General features: G+C 38.4%; 1 protein-coding gene across 1 annotated transcript; it reads right to left on the bottom strand.

Annotated features, from left to right (window-relative positions):
* Positions 1–4,420: 4,420 nt before the first annotated feature.
* Positions 4,421–19,307, bottom strand: commd1 (copper metabolism (Murr1) domain containing 1). The gene is made up of 3 exons (XM_067585584.1): positions 19,101–19,307; positions 15,820–16,107; positions 4,421–5,234 (listed from the first exon to the last, which is right to left on the bottom strand). Exons 1-3 carry the CDS (start codon positions 19,272–19,274, stop codon positions 5,127–5,129), a joined length of 570 nt encoding a protein of 189 aa, XP_067441685.1. The 5' UTR covers positions 19,275–19,307; the 3' UTR covers positions 4,421–5,126.
* Positions 19,308–20,585: the final 1,278 nt, after the last annotated feature.

The raw sequence follows: 20,585 nt of genomic DNA, 5'->3' as shown, positions 1-20,585 counted from the left end.
GACAGCTGTTATTGACAGTTTGCTCCAGGACTTGCACTGAGTCAGACTACTGTCTCAATATTTCACTAAGTTTAATGTTACTTGATAACGATACCCGTCCTGTTAGTTAGCTAACGTTAGCCTAAGTGTGCAGCGCTCGGTGTTCCCAGTAAGCTAGCGTTAGCTTGGGTCCGAGGTAGTGGGGTGTGTTTCCATCATGGATGTATCATAACAGCTGGATAGGGCGCCGCGGCTCAGCCTTGCAGACAATTTTTCCCAGTGGCCACTCGCGGTATTGCAGCAAAAAATCCCCCCTCTGACTGCCTGTAAAACTGTTGACAGGACGCCTCGAACTGCAAACAACGTCAATTATGACTCTTTCTGTTATGAACTTCTGATCCATGGAGGTTTTATGTTTGTAAAACTTTCCTTGAGCTGAGAAAAGTGATTTAAAAATCTGTGACGTCATCACAATGTAAAGTCTATGGGCCGAGCGGGAGCTCGCGGGTGGGGCCAGAGGGGGAAACACTACTGCGCATATTCAGTGGGCCGCACAACGTGGAAACAAACCCGGAAGCTAGAAACTTTTTTTGGCGTATGCGCCAGGCTAGCAATTCCTATAGGACTGAATGGGCGCCATTTTTAGTCCCGTATCCAGCTCTTATAATACATCCATGGTTTCCACAGCGTGAGAGGCAACACCCCGCATGTAACGACTCAGAACCTCGGAACCAAAAAGCACGACCTCAGAGACAGGAGCAGAGTCCAATAATCTTTAATCAGTCCAAAAAACAAGCAGGGGTCACAAACCAGGCAGACAAATCCAAAGGACTAGGCAAATCTCAAGACCGGGAAACAGGCAGGATATCAGGTAACAGGCGAGCAGACAGAGAGATAAAGGACAGCTAGGCAAACACATTAGACAACATGGCAAGGAGCATGAGAATGTGGACCAGTATATGAGGAGTGACTGATGAGTCTAATGGGTGAGGAAACTCAGGTGAAGGGAATGAGGTAATTGCAGGGCAGACGGGTGTGGCAGGATATGCGATGACAGGAGTGATCAGGCAGATGAACAGCATGAAAGATAGTCACTAAGACAATGAACCCGTGACACCGCATTCCTTATCTGGAAGGTCCTGGCACCGACTCTGAGCTTCAAACCGGCTCCAATAAAACCGACGGGTGACGTCACACCTCGCTACGTCCATCTTTATATACAGTCAATGAGTACAACGCTAAATCAGTGGCGTACTCTTTAAACTTTACTTTTTATTTATCAAAATACTGGAAGAGTATTATATACATATGTTGCTGTTACATATTTGCATTTTCCATGAAATAAAAAAGTAAATAAAAACTTTTATGTTTTATTAAGTCCTGCTCAGATCTCAGGAGCATCAATCTGAACAGAACTGTCCACCACAGCTCCACAAAGAGCCATAATTAGTGATTTGTCTCTCATCCATCATTCACCCTCATTATTATATATTATTCAGTAACTAATGCCTTCAGGAATACATGTTAGATTATCTGTATGTGAAACAAACAGCCACAATACAAGAAATGCTTAATTTACCTTGTGTATACTGATAAATGCACTTGTGACATAATATGTGTCTTTGTGGTATCGGATATTGTTGGTCAGGTACAGATTGGCCACTGCCATTGATCTGTGTCATATTTGTATTTTAAATGGTCTTTTATGTGTGTAAATGAATGAACTACGTGTACCTCCGACGTTTCTTTACTTCTGCATGACTTTAATAAATACGACGTCTTTCTCATTACTCACTTATTCAATTAGGAAGCACGTCTCATTCAGACCTGTATCAGTGTATTAGTCACACTGAAAAACGATTGTGAAGTCTAATAAAAAAAGAATAAATTAGATTTAAGCATTAAACCTGCAGAGTAATCTCCGCCTCGGATAAACTTTAGTTTCAGTTTCAGTTGTATTCAGAGTGAAAATCATATTTGAAAGTTTGATCCTGGACTGAAACCGGCAGCTTAACAAGGTGTGAATCTAGTTCATAAATCAAGAGGAAGATCAATTCATCTCCAGCCATAAACCCATCTGGCATCAGGGCCAACTAACTGTCCCCAAAAACTACAAGCAGACTTTACACAACCATGATTAATAGTGAAAGTGATGAAATGTTTCAACATGTGGCTCAAAGTCTTGACATTTACACTTTTTAGCAGTTTTTTTTTTTTGATATCATGTTTGCTTTTCAATTCTCAACTTCTAAAACTCGCCAATAAAAGCTTCAAAGCGGACAAACAGAAACACACCTTGAAGCTTTACCCTGCGAGATCTGAAATTATTAACCACCTCGTAGACTTTATCCTCTGTATATCCTGTTTTATTCCATAGGGCTTAAGAAAGATTATTGTTGTATTGACGTCAATCAATCAATTAAACTGACACTATTGTTTTAGTACCACAGATGACTCAGAAAAAGTCTCATAAAATCGAGTCCAAACTTTATTGACTTAAAAGTTTATTCATCAAGCCGACATCAGCTGTTTATTGCAGGTCAGATGATATCGTCGGTCATTGATCTCTGAAGTTTATGTAGCTTTCTCCCTGAAGACAAACATAAAATATCTCATCAAAATCCATGAAGTTTGGAGGGTTAGTAGAGAATAAAGTCTGGTTTTCAGTACTGGTTTCATGTCATGTTTTAAATTATGTTTAAAAAACAAATCCAGCCATCAGCATAAATGTCTAGAAACTGTTGTTCATTACTTTCTACTGTTTGTTTATGTGAGGTAAACTGTAAAGCCTTATCTTGCACATGTGGTGTAAAACTCTAGATGTCTATGCCCTGCAGGTTTTTGTTCCTCTAAAGAATTAATGAGCCATGCTTGATCTGTATATCTACCCAACACCAGGTGGGCTTGGACTGGAGTTTCATTACAATTTCATTTAGCAGACGCTTTCATCTAAAGCGACGTACATCTGAGCGCTGATACAACACAAGCAGGGATCTAGTCAGGAGAGAAAAACACGAGTAAGCACCATGAAGCTAAGTTTGACACAAGTGTTTTAAAGGGACAGGACCCTCCAAACTGCCACTATACTGTTTATCCTCTGTATGGTGGCCATTGAAGGACATCTCAAAATATATGAGATATATGTTGTTCTGGGGGCCAACTGCTGTGTATAATTAGAACTACAGGGATAAATAAAGATTTAAATGTTTGAGTAACATTCTAACATTCATTATATTAACATACTAATGTTAGCATTACATTAGTAAGCTAGCATTGAAGGAGGGTGACAGAGAAACACAGAATCAATAAAGTGGATTATGCTTTGCGCTAAAAGCTAAAATTCACTTCAGTGTTCACTTGCATGTTAAAGGATGTGTCTGGTGATATTCTATATTTTTCTTATTGCAGACCCAACCAACAATGAATTCATCATACTAACAACTGTTGTGTGTGTGTGTGTATCCAAAGCCTGATATATCTTACTCCTCTGTGCCGTAGACCTCCGTTGTTGCCCAAAAATCATTAAAATCATGTAAATAAGCTACACCGCTGCACTGGGTGACATGTTCCTTCGTCCCTGAAGACGGTGGATGTCGTTGCTTGTTTAGAAACGTCTCCAAAGAGTAAAAACAGCGGTAAGATAGTAACTCTCAGGAGAGACGTTCCTAGTTCAGCAGACGCTACTGCGTAATAGGAACTATGCTGTTCTGTGTACAAACCTTCACTAGCATGTTGTGCTACGTAATGCAACCTCTCTGCATTGTAAATTTCTCAAAGAACGTCAGTACAAAGTCAGGAGGTTGTGACATGTAGCGCAACAAGCTAGAAAAGCTATAAACAGAATCACATATTTTTACTCTTTGGAGCAGTTTCTAAACAAACTAACATGACCAAACTCTTCATGATGAAGGAACATCTCACCCAGTGCAGCGGTGTGACTCACTGACGTGTTTTTGGACAACAATGGAGGTCTATAATACAGAGGAATAAGATTTATCAGGCTTTAGATACACAAACAGTACTTGCTAGTAGATTAGTTCCATGAGATTTCTTGACAATAAGAAAAATATAGAAAATTGCCAGACAAATCCTTTAACAATTACTGGGTGTAACATTTAGCATGTTAGCATGCTAATGTAAACATCTGATGCTTATGCTAGCGTTTATGGCTGCTAAAATGGGCCTGATGTGAAGCATGCAACAGGTATTAAGGTCCATTCAGATTGAACAAGCGAAATTTCACCTCTCATCAACCGTACCAGTGTTTTTTTTACAGTCAGTTGGAACATTTTCAACCTGTGTGGACTGATTGTGTCTTTGACTCAATTTACAACTTTTTGCATCTTTGCACCGACTTTATGTGCAATCGCTCAACATCAAACAACCGCTTCATGTTCAGTCTAAACACACCTGTAGAGTCAAAGTCAAACCACGCTGGTCATAACATTCACATTACACTGCAGTGTTTATTTGAGGATTTATTTCTGCTTTGCATCATTCAAAAATCCCAAAATTCAAACTGGTGGTTTAAACGGTGGCGCTGACAGCTCAACACAACGACAGTAAACACAAAAAGACAAAAGGAAATGATTAAAACATCATCAACTTGACAAAACATGCACAGAATTTAGAAAAAAGAGAATGAATACACAATATTTGTTGCACATTGTAGTGCGTTGAACTTTCATGGCCACCTTCGGTTTAGTATATATATTTTATTTAATCTCTTTTGGTCAGAGAGGAACCTTCATCTTATCAGAGGTTTCCCTCAAATGGAAAACATGATGTAGAAACACAGCAGTAAATCAGTGCTGCACTTTGAATTATAACAGATCAAGAAAGCAATAAAAGCTCTTTAACAAGTCAGACCCTTCAGAGTCACACGTGGACAGCTCTTGTGGAAAAAAATGCCAGGTTGTATCTTTAAATGCACGCGTATGTTGATCAGATAACATGTTGATCAGATAACATGTCCTTTCTGAGTGTGCAGGCAGGTGCAGAAGCCATGTTGGATCCAGTCTGGTTATTTACAGGTCTGAACAAGTCCCGTTTCTGTGTGAGGCTATTGAACTGTTGATGAAACACAGATAGTCGGAGTCACACCTCACTGTCTCTCTGCTGTCTTGAGATAAACTCTCACAGAGTTTTTAGGTGCGGTGAACTATTCTGTCGATGCTCTCCTGGATGTCAGACATCTTCTTCAGCACCTGGTTGACTTTAGCCTCGTCAAACTCCAGACACAAAAACTCCGAGTCCTAGTAGAAAAGAAGAAGAAGAAGAAGAAGAAGAAGAAAAAGATCTATTATACAACACGTAGTTCCGACAAAGCAATCTGATTGGTCAATTAGACATTTAGAACGTGCTCAAATCAACATGACAGCACACCTAGCCGTGCTTAAATGAAAAAAGCCTCATTACTAAATATATCACTCCGCCATTCATTAGAACTACAGACCGTGACGTCGCGCTGACAACAGTCACTTCCGGGTAGACGACTGGTGGTTGATTTGAATTGCGGAGATATGTGAACCTGGCAAACTTATTTTTTTCTGTTTTGAGTTGTCTTTCTTTATGTTTGTGAAACTGGATTGAACTGAACTGATTAGGCGTTGTGGGGAAAACAAAACGGACCCTTTACCCGGTGGATTGAACTCTGAGACCGGGACTGGGACGAGTTACACTCACACACAGTGGAAAAACCCGAACCCTTCTCCACTTTTATCGTTACCTGGCTCCCCCATACACAACAAAACTTAGCCATTTTTCCTCCAGTTGAGAATTTATCTCAGCTTCCACTCCGGTAGCCTCCATCAGCTGTGGCGGTGCTACGGCGCTACTAGCTTAAAAATGTCTGTGAAATTTGCGGACGTAGCAGCTAAATCTGTTCATGGAAAAAATATTTTTTCAGCGGATATCTTAGTTATAACGAGACTGAGCTAGCAAAGCAGTTTTGTGTTTATACGTGAGGTATTTATTTAGTTTGGGAAATGCCGCGATCTCCAGAAAGCATTAGCTGACTCAGCAGGGACTAGAAATCGCCTCTGTTGCTAGGTCGTTACTAAGGGTAAGTCTACTTGCTGGAGTGGTAAACTAGGTTTTATTACAAAGGAGTCTGCTGACGTGAGTGATTGTTTTCCAGGTATTAGTCGTACCCCATGTATTTCCATAGAAACGGAGATAACACAAGCAAGAAGTTTTTTTTATTTTTAGAGCGAACTGCCTCACAATATGAATACATTTTGTTTATATCTTTTATTTTGCTGGTAAATATTGTATAATCGCAATATTGCTTAATTATAACACGTTTGCAGCGGTGGAAAGTTTACTGACGTACTGTTTTTCCATACTTCCACTCCACTACATTTCAGAGGGAAATATTGTACTTTCTGCTCTACACACAATGGATAATATAACAAGCTTTTAAAATACAACACATTGTTAAAGATGAAACCAGTGGTTTCCAACCTTTTTGGCTTTTGACGTCTTACAAAAAGCAGTGTGTAGTCGGGGTCACATTTCACATGTCTATGAGTTGTTAACAGCTCCACCAAATAGTGATTTTTCCCTCTAAACTTCTCACATGTGACCAAATCAGTACTTTTATTGGTTAGAAATACACATTAGCCAAAGGATCATTCATAATAAATTTGATGCACAGATGTATTATAGACATGCTACTAGACTCAAAGATGGCACCAATTCAAGCCAAAAAAGTTTCCTCTTATCTTGATTGCTTCCTTATTGTGCAGCCAACTGTACATGTGCATTATGAGCCAGGTTTAAATCCAAATATAGTGCAAATTTTAACTGAATTTCCAGAAAATCAGCAAAAGAAAATGCTAATTAATTAGTGTTTCCATCCACTGCTGTTATATGAATATCGAGATGTCTTGTCAACTGTCACTTTTATTCAATCCAGCTGTATAACAGTTTTGGACACATGCAACTGCAGCTCAAAGTGGATTCTTAAAACTTCAGCTCTATTTTCTTTTGACTTTGGCTGTAACTACATTAATTGTATATAAGTGTTGTCTAGTAAACAGCCGTACTGTAGCTGAACACATCCAGCGTAGGCTGACAGAAGTTGCTACTTGCAGCTGGTGTAGACAAGATGTTACAGCCATGTCTACTGGGAAAATGGGGAATTAAAATGGCCAAACTATTTTTTTTTATTAATAAGAAGCCTTTCATTTAAAAAACACACATTTGAGCAGGGCAGATTAATGCATCACCTGCACTGCTGATGAGTCTTCCTGATATTTGAGCTCTTTCACAGACCTGCACTTTGTTCATTACATGCTACTTAAAAAATGAATGAGGTCTACTTCAGAGGGTTTCCCTTTGTTCTCCAGAAAGGACATCACACCGTGATGATCCCTCTCCTGGTTTCCATGGATACCGCTAGTCTCTCTGTCTATCGTCTATTGTTCAGTTAGAGTGGTGTCACTTACCACTCGAAGAGGAGACATCTTGGTTTTGTTTTTTTTTTCATTTTACAATTTGTGTGACTTAGTGAACAGTAGGTTCAAGTTTAAGATCAGCAGTGGTACAAATAGCAGATTTAAAACAAACACAGACGAGGTTAAAGCATTAACACTCTTATAGAAGATGTTATGTGTTTGTTATTATAGTACATAATAGTTAGAGTACAGTCAAAGACATAGAGGTTGTTAAATAGTTCTCAGTAATAAAGAGATGTAGAGATTTTCAGTTCTATTATCCATTTACATTTACTTCAACTTTATTGTCACATCTAGACAGTTTAAAGTAAAGAGGACACTATGACTTTTACACATCTTATGGTTCTTACACTGTTCTCCACTGACACATGTGATTGACCATTATCATGACGTACGTTAGCGTGTTTCCATGCCAACATGCTAAATATAACATGCTAAAGATCAGCACGTTATCCGACAGTTATCGTTTTCACATGCTAATTGTAGCCATCAGTGTTTACATGCTAATATTAGCATGTTTACATACTAATCGTTATCAGGTTAAAGGAAATCCATTCTGACTGCATTTTTAAAAAAATGTTTTTGGAGCGTTTGAGACCTTTGTCTGCCTTCAGATGTGTTTTTATTTCTCCAAATGTTATCAATACACTGTCTGAGGAAACACAAAGAGGGAATTTGATGGTAAAAAGACTGTAAATGTGTCAGATATCCACTTGATATGATTAACTCAGACTGCTGAAGCTGAATAGAAGCTTCACAGAGACTTTTAAATGTCTGTGTGGACACACTGTGGATTTTGGCCTCCATCACTTCCATTGAAAACACATTTGAAGGATCTTTTAATATCCAGTATGAAAAGGAGGAATGATTACAGCGAGGAAAACCTCTTTCACTGTTCATATGGACACCTGACTGTTGTTTTAAGACACTTGAAAAATGGGGAACTTATCCTTTAACCTTATATCTAGATGAAGTTACCCTCCATATTTGGCTATTTTGAATTTTAAAGAATCTAAATGTTCATTTCTGTCTCTTTTGCTGACTGACAGGCACTTAAAATGATCAATACTGCGTCTCTATTTTGCTTTGCTTTTACTTTATTTTGGACTCTGGCTCTCTGTTCCCTCACAGGGCAACAACAACCAAGAAAATCAGCTGCACAAATATCTATTTTGAGGCTTGAGCTCTACACAAATGATCCATGCTGATTTACTGCGAGTGGATCCACTGGGCTGCCTCTAACTTACAGTTAATTCAGAAGTAAATAAAAGACATCTTGGTCTTGATCTTCTTATTTGAGGATTTAGAAAACCAGGTTCCTCCACAGTGAAGAAGGAAATGTTACACATTCACTTCCTCCACCTACTTCTGCAGCCTTCGGGCTCCTGTTGTCTATAATTAGATTTGAATTTGAATGAACTATTAATAGTGTAAATCCTGCAGTCGTTCAGTATTTTACAGCACAGTCAGAGCGAGCTGCTCTCGTCTGTTGACCTGCAGACAACACTGAAGACATCTATCGAATGATTTAGCCCCAAAACTGATCTTTGGTTTGTCTTCTGGTTTTAAGTACTGAGATGTTTAGGAGTATCAGTCCAAACCTGTGATTCCTACTAACAGTGTTTTTACTTTATATCAGCTTCACTCACATTTAATGTGAATTTTCTGACTGGCAGTTGGATCCTCTTTATTACATCAAGACAGTTTCACCCTGAAACAAGATGAACAGGGACGGTGGGAAATTAAATCAGAAAAAAAAACTTCATGCTCAAACTGTAAATTAAAAGTTTAATTTTAAAAAAAAGAGAAAACTATATATATTTATATATTTAGTTTTTCCTTTTAATTTATTTTCTGGATAAATTTACCCTCCATATTTGGCTGAAACTGAATTTTCATTTCTTTTTCTGACAATTTTACACTTTAAACTAATATAGAGCTGCAATTATTAGTGAATGAATCGATAAGTCGCCAACTATTAAATTAATTACCAACTATTTTGATAATTAATTTAACTTTTTAAGAAGAAAATTCTCTGATTCCAGCGTCTAAAATGTGAATATTTTCTGGTTTCCTTCATCGTCTATGACAGTAAACTGAATATCTTTGTGTTGTGGACAAAACACGACATCTAAAGACGTCATCGACCAAACAACTGATCGATTAATGGGGAAAATAACCAACAGATTAATCAATAATGAACTGCAGCTTTATGAGGCTCCAACTTTAAACAACAAACCTCAAACATCCCTTTCAGAAACACATTTATGTGTGAATATAAAAGTATTACTTGGTATGTAAACAGAAGTTGCCAATAATCACAATGTGGAGCAAACACATGTATGAGAAGTTTATTTATTTTAGATTAAATTCAGATTAACTGAGAAAATAAACCAACAGATGAATTGATAATGATAATAATCGTTAGTAGCAGCTGTTACAGCTCCGTCATAGATCTGATCAGTGTTCAGTGACGATGTTGAAGCCTTTAAGAGTTTCTAGTTCAGAAACTCTACACTCCCTTTAGATTAAGTCTCTCTCTCTGTTTGTGGGATCGTTGTGTGACACACCTTACCCACACAGATCAACGAGGGTCATGAAACATTTTATACTCAAGTTGAAACAGTTTTATGGATCAGACATGAATTATAGGTGGTTTTTCTGTTGCATCATGTGTATTTGTATTAAGGCACTCCCAGGTCATACACTGAGTCATCTTATTAGTAATCCTGCTTTGTTTATCTTGTAATAGCTCCTAGTTAATGGATTCATGATTTTAACTTTATTACTAGTTAAAGTCCTCCATTATTTTATTCATGTGAACTGGAGTAAAGTTTTCCTTCTACGGTGAAACTCTACAGAGCAGCTGAAGAAGAACTGGAGTAGATCTGCAGTGTCGATTGATGGGAAATTAATTGGGAATTACTTTGATAATCCAATAATAGTTTCAGTCATTTATTTTACAGCAGAAATTTGCTGGTTGCAGCTTCTCGAATGTGAGTTTTTCTGTGTCTGTAGATCAGTTCAAACTATAACAGGCATTCTCTAGACAAAGAGATTAATTGAGAAAATTAAAAGTCAGATTGGTCGATAATGAAAATAATCTGTAGTTGCAGCTTTAAACTCGAGGCTTCACTCCTCATTAGACCATCGTGCACTCGAGAAAGAGAGAAACAGGCTCGAGGAATTATTGTTTTTTGAGCGCCGAAGCAGAAGATGGAGAAAGCAGCCAGAGTGTCGAACAGGAAGGACTCTGCAGACAGGAAAACCTCCAGACCGCCTGCTGATGTGGGGCATCGCTGAGGAAACCTGAACCCTGACCTGTACTGGGCTTGAGCCTCGAGATGGAGGTCTGCTGGTGGTCAACATGCTTAAAATATCTACTCTATACACACACAATCACGCACACACAATCAGACAACAATAGATAATCCACTTGGGACGTCTGGGCTCAAAGCATTTTACAAACTGAACAATGTAAATGTAATTTTCCAGATTTTACCGGAACATTTGGCTCCATTGTAACCGTTAAAAAACAAAGAACATCGCAAAAGGTAAATAAATAATAATAAATAATAAATAAATTAAATCCATCTACATGATCCAGGTCTACAGTCTCTGAGTGCAGAACCAGTAAAAACATCAGTCATCAGTACCAGTGTCGGTGGATTTTAGATATTTTCTCCCAACAACAAATGTGAACAGAAGCCTAAAATCTAAAATGTGGTTAATTTATTATATCTCGCAAATCTAAAAACAGCAACTTCCCCGCTAAGATTTCTATACAGTTAACTAGTTTCTGTGTTTATTTTTGGTCTTTGGACTCAGAGACAAACGTTTGATTTATGTGAAATTAAGGTTTATATGGAAAGACAGCACATGACTCATAGTCAACACGGATATCTAGAAGAATATCAGATATATTAGATAAATATTAGGTGCATTTCATAACTTTAGTTCACACTTACTCAGATCAACTGACACCGAACTAAACAGGTTTTTACACTTTTTTTTTTGGCCAATTCAGCAGTTTTCACTGTTGGCAGGTGAGTGAAAAACGCTCCTAAGGCGGATAAATTCCACAAAATTAAAAAAATGAAAATGGAGATAAATTCTTATTTTAGTAGTCATGATAATTAGGCCACAATTAAACGTAGGGACAAAATGTGTTTCTTTACGGACACGAGGAGACCTGAGTGACCTCCGTGCAGGATCTCAGTGGTTGCCGAGCAACACAACGTCAGTCATAAAGCCTACCTGTCGCTCAGTGTGTTGTCTGTTCAGTTTGTGCTCCTTTCTGGCTGCTGAGACTAAAAATATCTGTTTACGTTGATGGAAGCTGTTACGTATTTGTCCACAATTTGTAGGTTTAAACGCACAATATATAATTTCACCCGCAAGGCGTCTCTCAATCAACACAATAACAACAGACGGAGTGTGATGACGGTGTGAAGCAGCAAGGGATCATGGGAGTTGTTGTCTTCGTTGTTGATCAACCAGCTTCACCGGGATAGGATTACCCCAGTGTTAATCGTTCGGGATGTTTTTACCCGCAGAGGTCTCCTCCTCTTCAGAACAAACGGACCCGGAGATTACAGGTAAAAACACTGAATAAAGCTGTTTCACCTAAAAAAAAAATCAGTGTTTCTCCGACGATGTACGGCGACCACCGGACGTCCGGTACGGGCTGTTAGCCGAGCTGCTGCTAACGTTTGTTCGGTTTATTTCTCTTATAACTTTAGATCCAGACGTTCGGCCGGTTTCTCCCGGGAGCCGAATTATCCGCAGAGGTATCCTCTTCTCCAAAAACAAACGTACACGCAGATTAAAATCGTTAAAATACTAATTAAAGCTGTTTCACCTAAAAAAAATCAATGTTTCTCCGACGATGTTTGGTGACCAACGGACTTCCTGGAGGGGCTGTTAGCCGAGCTGCTGCTAACGTTTGCCCAGTTTATTTCTCTGATAACTTAAGATCCAGACGTCCAACGACTAAAATCCTTCTTCCGGCCAAAAGATATAGTTAAAAACAACCTAAATTTATCATGAAAATGTGGCTTAAAACTGAATAAAAGTCAATTTATAACATTTTGTGTGGAACAACCACAACACCGATGTATTATCTTGTATGTGTGTAAGTTACTCTTTGGTAGACGCCATTGTAGCGGACAAACACAGCGCCGCCGTATGCATCTTGTGCCTGTTCACTCTTTGGTAGAGGAGGTATGACGTCATTGACAGGCGACCAAATGAAACCGTTACTTTGATTAAATTACAGATTTCTCTGGGTTTGAAACTTGTTGGAAACATTTGGGATAATGTAAGTACACAACTCAACAACATATATAACATAGGTCTAGTTGTTTTTAGACATTTTAATGTGGAATAATTACATATTACACCTTTAAGTAAGTCAAAGTAATGTTTACAAAAAAATATAAAAACATTGTGTGAATCCTTAAAGTCCAGCAAACATGGTCAATGTATTTTACTTCTTTTAAAAAATTTGCAAAGCAGATTTTTTGGAATATTTTAAATGCAAAGATCAGAATCTGTTAGTTTGATTTGTTTTTTTATTTCCAGTCAATTCTTGATTCAGTGACATCAGATAAAAACTAATATTGCATAAAGCTCTTCACAGTTAATCACTTTTGTTTCCTTGAACGTTACAGGCTTCAGTGTCAACACATTTCATGGTTATAAAACTATGAACGAAGGGTTTTTTTTTTCTTCAGCAAATGCAAAAAAAGACTAAAATAATTTCTATTTTTTAATCCTACATGTGTAAAACAGTTGAGCAGGAATAATAAAACACCTTCATGAAGACATGTTATAACCCACAGCAGGATCTCTGATGAAACATGAAGATCCTGTTGGCATTTTTCCCACCAAAAACCAGGAAATAAAGCCTCAGTATGATCAGCACTGATTCCTCAGGTAGTTTTTATCCTCTGGGACTGGCTCTCAAAACAGTTTTGAGCTCAGGACCCAGATTGAGTAAATTAAGCCCCCTCACGGGACAGCGGCCTATTAAAACCCACCAGTAATCCGTCACATTCAGATCCAGGCCTGTTTGCTGCCATATTGGAATCCACCCAAACCCCCAATTCACGCCCACAGAGTTTTCTGGTATTTAGAGGGTATAATAATACATGTTTGTTCAAGAACGTTCCCCTCGTTCCACCCAACAGACTCTACAGCGTGTCTTACCTGATGGACGTCCTTTCAAATCAGAAACGGCAACATGAAATACTGAGTTTATATTACTAAGATTCACTAAAGAATACTATAAAAACTGAAACAATTACTTCAAGCACACATCTGACACTTTGAATTAGACCTAAAATTAGCTTAACTGCATCAGAGCAGCCTGTTTACAACACTATTTTGACAATCTAATAATCATTTTTGTTATTTATTAAGCAGAAAAGCCCCAAATTTGCTAGTTTCAACTTGTCCAAAGTGAAGATTTTATGATTATATTTGTCTCTTATGATGATAAACTGAATATTTTGAGGTTTTGAGTTGATTCTGGGAATTTATCACAGGCACTATTCACTATTTTTTTTTTTTTTTTTTTTACATTTTACAGACCAAACAACTAACTAACTCATAATGAAAATAATCGTTAGTTGCAGCTGTAGTAAACTGATACATGATAGCAGGAGACGCGTTAGCATCCACAACGCAGTTAGTTTTAAAGTTAAGTGTTAATATTTGATTTTCATGGTTTTATTTTATGTCCACATGTAAATATTTGACACAAATAATGACACAACTTCATGTTGTAATGTGTCCAATTTCCATATTATAAAGTACAATACACACTATAAAGCTAATGATTTATTTATTTATTTATTATTTATTTACGAGCTGTGAAACCGCCGTCCTTAATTCTTTATGTTTTTCTGTTGCATTGTTGGACTACAGTGTCAATCACAAACACTCAAAACAGAAGCAACATTAGTTATGTTGTCATTTTTATAAATTGAATGTTGTTTTGTCTTTGTTAACCTTCTATACACTGTGTGTATTTTAGAATTTAAATGTACCTTAGTCCATTAGTCTTTATATTAAAAAACTAATCTGTGATCTGTGTGTAGTTGGATGTGTGTTATTATTATGTTGTCATTAGACAGGACAGCAGTCAGGTGTGACTGCAACACTCCAGTCTCCAGCTGGAATCAAACTGGGAACATGCAGCTATGAAGACGCCACATATGTTTTATGTTTAATCCCAGTTAAAGCTATAATATGTAATTATTCCACATTAAAATGTCTAAAAACAACTAGACCTGCGTTATACATGTTGTTGAGTTGTGTACTTACATTATCCCAAATGTTTCCAACAAGTTTCAAACTCAGAGAAATCTGTCATTTAATCAAAGTAACGGTTTCATTTGGTCGCCTGTCGATGGCGTCATACCTCCTCTACCAAAGAGTAAACAGGCACAAGATGCATACGGCGGCGCTGTGTTTGTCCGCTACAATGGCGTCTACCAAAGAGTAACTTACACACATACAAGATAGTACATCGGCGTTGTGGTTGTTCCACACAAACTGTTATAAATTGACTTTTATTCAGTTTTAAGCCACATTTTCATGATAAATTTAGGTGGTTTTTAACTATATCTTTTAGCTGGAAGAAGGATTTTAGTCACTGGACGTCTGGATCTTAAGTTATCAGAGAAATAAACTGGACAAACGTTAGCAGCAGCTCGGCTAACAGCCCCTCCAGGAAGTCCGGTGGTCACCAAACATCGTCGGAGAAATATTGATTTTTTTAAACAGCTTTAATTAGTATTTTAACGATTTTAATCTGCGTGTTTGTTTTTGGAGAGGAGGAGACCTCTGCGGATAATTCGGCTCCCGGGAGAAACCGGCCGAACGTCTGGATCTAACGTTATAAGAGAAATAAACCGAACAAGTGTTAGCAGCAGCTCGGCTAACAGCCCGTACCGGACGTCCGGTGGTCGCCGTACATCGTCGGAGAAACACTGACTTTTTTAGGTGAAACAGCTTTATTCAGTGTTTTTACCTGTAATCTCCGTGTCCGTTTGTTCTGGAGAGGAGGAGACCTGAATGATGAACACTGGAGTAATCCTATCCCGGTGACGCTGGTTATTTAACAACGAAGACAACAACTCCCATGATCCCTTGCTACTTCACACCGTCATCCCATGCCGTCTTTTGCTATTGTGTTGATTGAGACCCCTAGCTGCTGAAATTATATATTGTGCGTTTAAAAGATCAATTTCAGGAAATAAAAACAGGTGTGGAACCGTTATTGTTCTTTCGAGTGAGGCATTGATCCTGCAGTAGAAGACTGACGTAGTTCTGGTCTGTTTCCAGTGCGAATAAGTGAAACTGAAGGTCTCACCTGTCCGGTCCTGCCCAGCTCCAGCTCCATAAGAGCGACGGGGCCGCTGTGAGCTGCGTCCCCCCGGCTGGCGGCGGTCTGGAGGTCCACCCTCCAGGAGAGGCCCCTGAGGCCGGGCTCCCAGCGGCTTTGAGCCAGCAAGCTCTCCCTCACCCGGACCCGCTGGCTCTTCCAGAAGCGGGAGAGAGCGGCGGCCTGTTCTGCCGTCACGCCACCACCCTGCTTCTTGGTCTGAGCCGTGAGGAAGGCCTCCAGCTGAGCGTGGTCCATGTCTGCCGTGGCGATGGACTGCGAGACGGAAGAAGAGAACAGCGGGAGGATAAATACAGCATCCTGCTAACAGGATTTATTATTAAAGATAAAAATGTAGATATAAAACCAGTCAGAGCTGCCACCAACATGTTTTAATACATATTTATTGATGAACTGATCAATGAAACATGAAATATAGGAAGTCTTGGATCTATAGCAACGAGTTTAACCAAATTCCATAATTAACTGTTAACATCACTGTTATTACTATTTTGTTAGTGTGTTGTGCTGCTCTGTAAACTCCACAAATATATAAAATATAATAAACAATAAATAAAAAAATGATCTGACACTCGGTCTCTGTCATCAGTTCACCTGTTTCTGTCATGTGACCATCAGCTGATTGGTTCTCGTTCTCAACGACTGCGACTAACAATTATTTTCATTATCAATTAATTTTTCCAGAATATTTTTTCTATTAATCGATCAGTTTATTAGTTGTATAAAATGCCCAAAGTGACGTCTTCAAATGTCTCGTTTTGTCCGACCAACAGTACAAAACTCTAAAATATTCAGTTTAAGATCACAGAAGACAAAGAAAACCATAAAATCCTCACATCTGATGAGCTGGAACCAGATAATTTAAGATATTTACCCCAAAAATTGACCAAAACAATTATTAAATCGTCAAAACAGTTGCAGATTAATGACAAAAAGGGCTGTTTTAACTGAACTATTAAACTATTTTAAAGCTGCAACAATTAGTCCATTGATAAGAGAATTAATCAGAAACTATTTAGATAATCAGTCAATTCTGGTTCCAGCTTCTCAAATGTGAATATTTGCTGCTTTTCTTTGTTCTTTATGAGAGTAAATTTAATATCTTCAGGTTTTGGACTGTTGGTCGGACAAAACAAGAGATAAAAATCCATGAAAACATTTTACTGGTTTATTAGAATCTGTTCATTTTGAACTTTGTCTTTTATTGTTTGTATTTTCTTTTATTATTTAACTGTTCATTATCTTTTATTATTGTCTTACATGTATCCTGTGTGTTTGTCGATCACCTGTAAAGCACTTTGAACTGTATTCGACTTGTATGAAAAGTTCTGTATAAATTAAGTTTGATTGATCGATTGATCTCCCTGAACTATAGGAAATTGACATTTTTAAGTAATGATGATAGACTAAATTTAATTTAATATTATTCAAACAAGAACTGTGGTTCAAGATAATAATAAAGGAAAGAATAACATCTTAAAAAAAGCAAAGTTAGAAAGATCTTAGGACTGAATTCTAATTTAATTTAATTTTTATTTTATAGGGACGATGCGACAACACAGAGCATGAAACTGATGTGCTGCACAGAGACTCAGTAATAAAACTAGACAGTAACGGACCTCCACACCTGCTGACCTTTGAACTCATATATTGTGGTTCTTTTAGTGCTCAATGTGCAATATAACTGGATATTGTTTATGTTCTTGTCTATAGTGTGTGGCAGCTTACTTGACCTGTTTATGTTGCTTGTGTTATATTTATTTAGGAAAAAAAAGAGAAGTGAATCTTATTCTGTTGTTGAGGTTATTGCAGGTCACTGTTCACCTGAACTGTGAGGTGAGAACTGGGACGTATGTTAGTGCTGCCACCTGCTGACAACAGCTGAGACACACAGGAATATACTAATGAATGAAAACATAACAGTTTGACTAAAGGACGGAGTCACAGGTTTTCAAGTGTGTCTTAAAACAACAGTCAGGAGCCCAAATGAATATTAAACCTGTTTTTCTTGCTGTAATCATTCCTCCTGTTCATACTGACCATTAGAAGATCCCTTCATAATGACCTTACAATGGAAATCCACAGTCCTCCTTCTGTGCAAAAATGTATTTAAAAGTTTATCTGAAGCTAATATGAAACTTCAGCGTCCAAATGAGTCAAATCAAGTAGATATCTTTCAACGTTACAGTCTTTTTAGTGCCAAAGTCCCTCTTTTTGTTACTATACTTCCACCGTAGCTCAACAGGGAAACACTGTCCGAGGAAACACAAAGAGGGAATTTGATGCTAAAAAGACTGTAAATGTGTCAGATATCCACTTGATCTGACTAACTCAGACTGATGAAGCTGAATATAAGCTTCACATCTACTTTTGAATGCATTTTGGCCTCCATCACTTCCATTGAAAGCACGTTTGAAGGATCTTTTAATATCCAGTATGAACAGGAGGAATGATTACAGCAAGGAAAAGCTCTTTCACTGTTCATATGGACACCTGACTGCTGTTTTAAGACAGACTTGTAAAATTGTGAACCCGTCCTTTAACTGCAGTCGATTAGATTAGCTGATTATGGCCTTTCCTCTGGCACCACCATCAGGCCAAACTTTACATTTTTGCCCCACTAGTGTTCAGAGTCAGAGAAATGCAGGTTTCCAAGTGACGTAGTGAGATGCGCACACATGCAGGGGTGTAGAGAACAAACCTGCCAGTATAACAATTACAAAATACTGCTTTCAACTCCCATTTAACTAAAAGTACTTACAGCTTAATTTACTTAAAGGTGTGTGGACACACTGTGGATTTTAGCCTCCATCAATTACACTGCAAACACATTTAAAGGGGATCTTTTAATAGCCAGTATGAACAGAAAAACCTCTTTCACTGTTCATATGGACACCTGACTGCTGGTTTAAGACACCTGGATAACTGTGAACCGACACTAACATTTAGAACAGTCCAATCAGAATTGATCTACTTATTATTAGCTGATATTTACCTGAAATCCTTTACAAAGCAGAATCTGCCCCTAATTATAAAACTCTGCTGATTAAGCTTGACTTTTGTCAGCATCTTATATTTCACTGTTTTTTTATTTTACAGCCGTAATTACTGTAAAAGACACTTTGGCTACATCTGCTGCGACCATATATTCACTGCTGGCATTTTTAATGTCAGTAATCAGAATGAAATGATTGCTTTTTATATATAAATGATGTGGTCTGTCGTTACTTCCAGGTGTTGTGTTTTACCTTTAAGAGGCCTTTCATCTTCTCGTGCAGAGCCTTGAACTCCTCGTGCGACAGTTCGGGATATAACTCATGTTTCAGCAGCTCCTCTGTGATTTCCGTGTTGTTGTAATAAACTTTCTGAGCTATTCCATTCAACAGACCGCTCAGAGACTTCGCTGCCTCCACGTCCGCCATGTTTTCTTTTTTTCCTCATCACGGGGTCACGTGAAGCGGGATGGATCGTGTCACGTGAAGCGCTGCGCCACACGGCATTGTGGGAGTTGTAGTTTTACCGCGCCAGAAAGTTTTGTATTGCTAATGTGGACATTATCATATCACCAGTGGTGGAAAGTAACTAATTACATTTACTACTGTACTTAAAGTACAATTTTGAGATACTTGTACTTAATTTGAGTATTTCCATGTGATGCTACTTTATACTTTCACTCTACTACATTTCAGAGGGAAGTATTGCACTTTCTACTCCACTACATTTATTATTATGCCGTTGCAGAGGACAACAATGCAGGAGCTGCTCCAATAATAATGAAGTTGCATGGTATTATTTTTTAGATGATCTGTCACCTGGTCCCAGCCGCAGTTTACCATCCACTTCATTCATACAGTGAAGGGGAAGTGATTCCTCCTCAGAAAGTGGTCTGGGTGACCGAAGCAGACAAAGCAACAGTATTGGTGGTGAAGGTGGCAGTGGGACAGATGTGGACAGTGGCAGTGGAGTGGGGGCAAAAAAAAGGTAAAAAAAAAAGGGGAAAGTAATAGTAAAGATGTAGGTGTTTCCTCCTCAGAGAGCAGCCTTGAGTTCAGCAAGATGAATGTTGATGGTAATACAGGTGGAGGTCATGGTGGTAGGGGAGGAGGCAAAGCCAAAAAGAGTGGGTGGATGCAGAGTAGGGAGAAAGTAGGGCGACATGCAGAAGAGTATGCAGGCACAGGGTAAGAAGAAAACAGAGCAAAGGGACAACACAATGGAGCGAGGATGTATAGTGGAGGATGGAAAAGCAGAGTGGGAAAATGAGGAAGAGTAAAGCAACCACAGGGAGGTGGAGAAACGTGGGGAATAAATCAGCTGCAGAAGGGGGGGGGGGGCAACAGAAGAGTTAACAGCAGCAGAGGAGGCGGGAGGTGTAGAGGACAGCACGGGATGAACCTGGAAAAACTGTTCTGATTATTGGTTTTCAAAAATTAAAACTACTCATTACATGCATATGTGGGAAAAAAATTAATCAAAATGCAACATGATGAATTTAAATGGCCATAATCAGCTGTCATGAGTCTGACTCTGGCTTAATGCCCTAATATACGAACATTGAGGTATTCTCCAAAAATCATGGCCATCAGAGAGTCAGTTAATACCAGCCTACCTTTGACGTTAGCATATTTGTTTGACAACTAGTGGATTTGCAACAAAAGTACATCTGTTGATTGATTAGGTTGAGAAAAACTTTGTTGGTAGCGGCCTTAAAGGATAGGTTCACAACAGTGTGT

Source organism: Thunnus thynnus, chromosome 3 (assembly GCF_963924715.1).
Source record: "Thunnus thynnus chromosome 3, fThuThy2.1, whole genome shotgun sequence".
Taxonomy (NCBI): domain Eukaryota; kingdom Metazoa; phylum Chordata; class Actinopteri; order Scombriformes; family Scombridae; genus Thunnus; species Thunnus thynnus.
This window is presented reverse-complemented; position numbering and strand designations above follow the sequence as displayed.

What these genes read in the sequence shown, in the direction of transcription:
- commd1 (XM_067585584.1), bottom strand. Translation starts at nt 19,274, where the DNA reads ATGGCGGACGTGGAGGCAGCGAAGTCTCTGAGCGGTCTGTTGAATGGA. An exon ending in AGATGAAAGGCCTCTTAAAG is followed by an intron (nt 16,108 to 19,100) that starts GTAAAACACAAC and finishes TCCGTCTCGCAG; the next exon opens with TCCATCGCCACGGCAGACAT. An exon ending in AGCTGGGCAGGACCGGACAG is followed by an intron (nt 5,235 to 15,819) that starts GTGAGACCTTCA and finishes CTTTTCTACTAG; the next exon opens with GACTCGGAGTTTTTGTGTCT.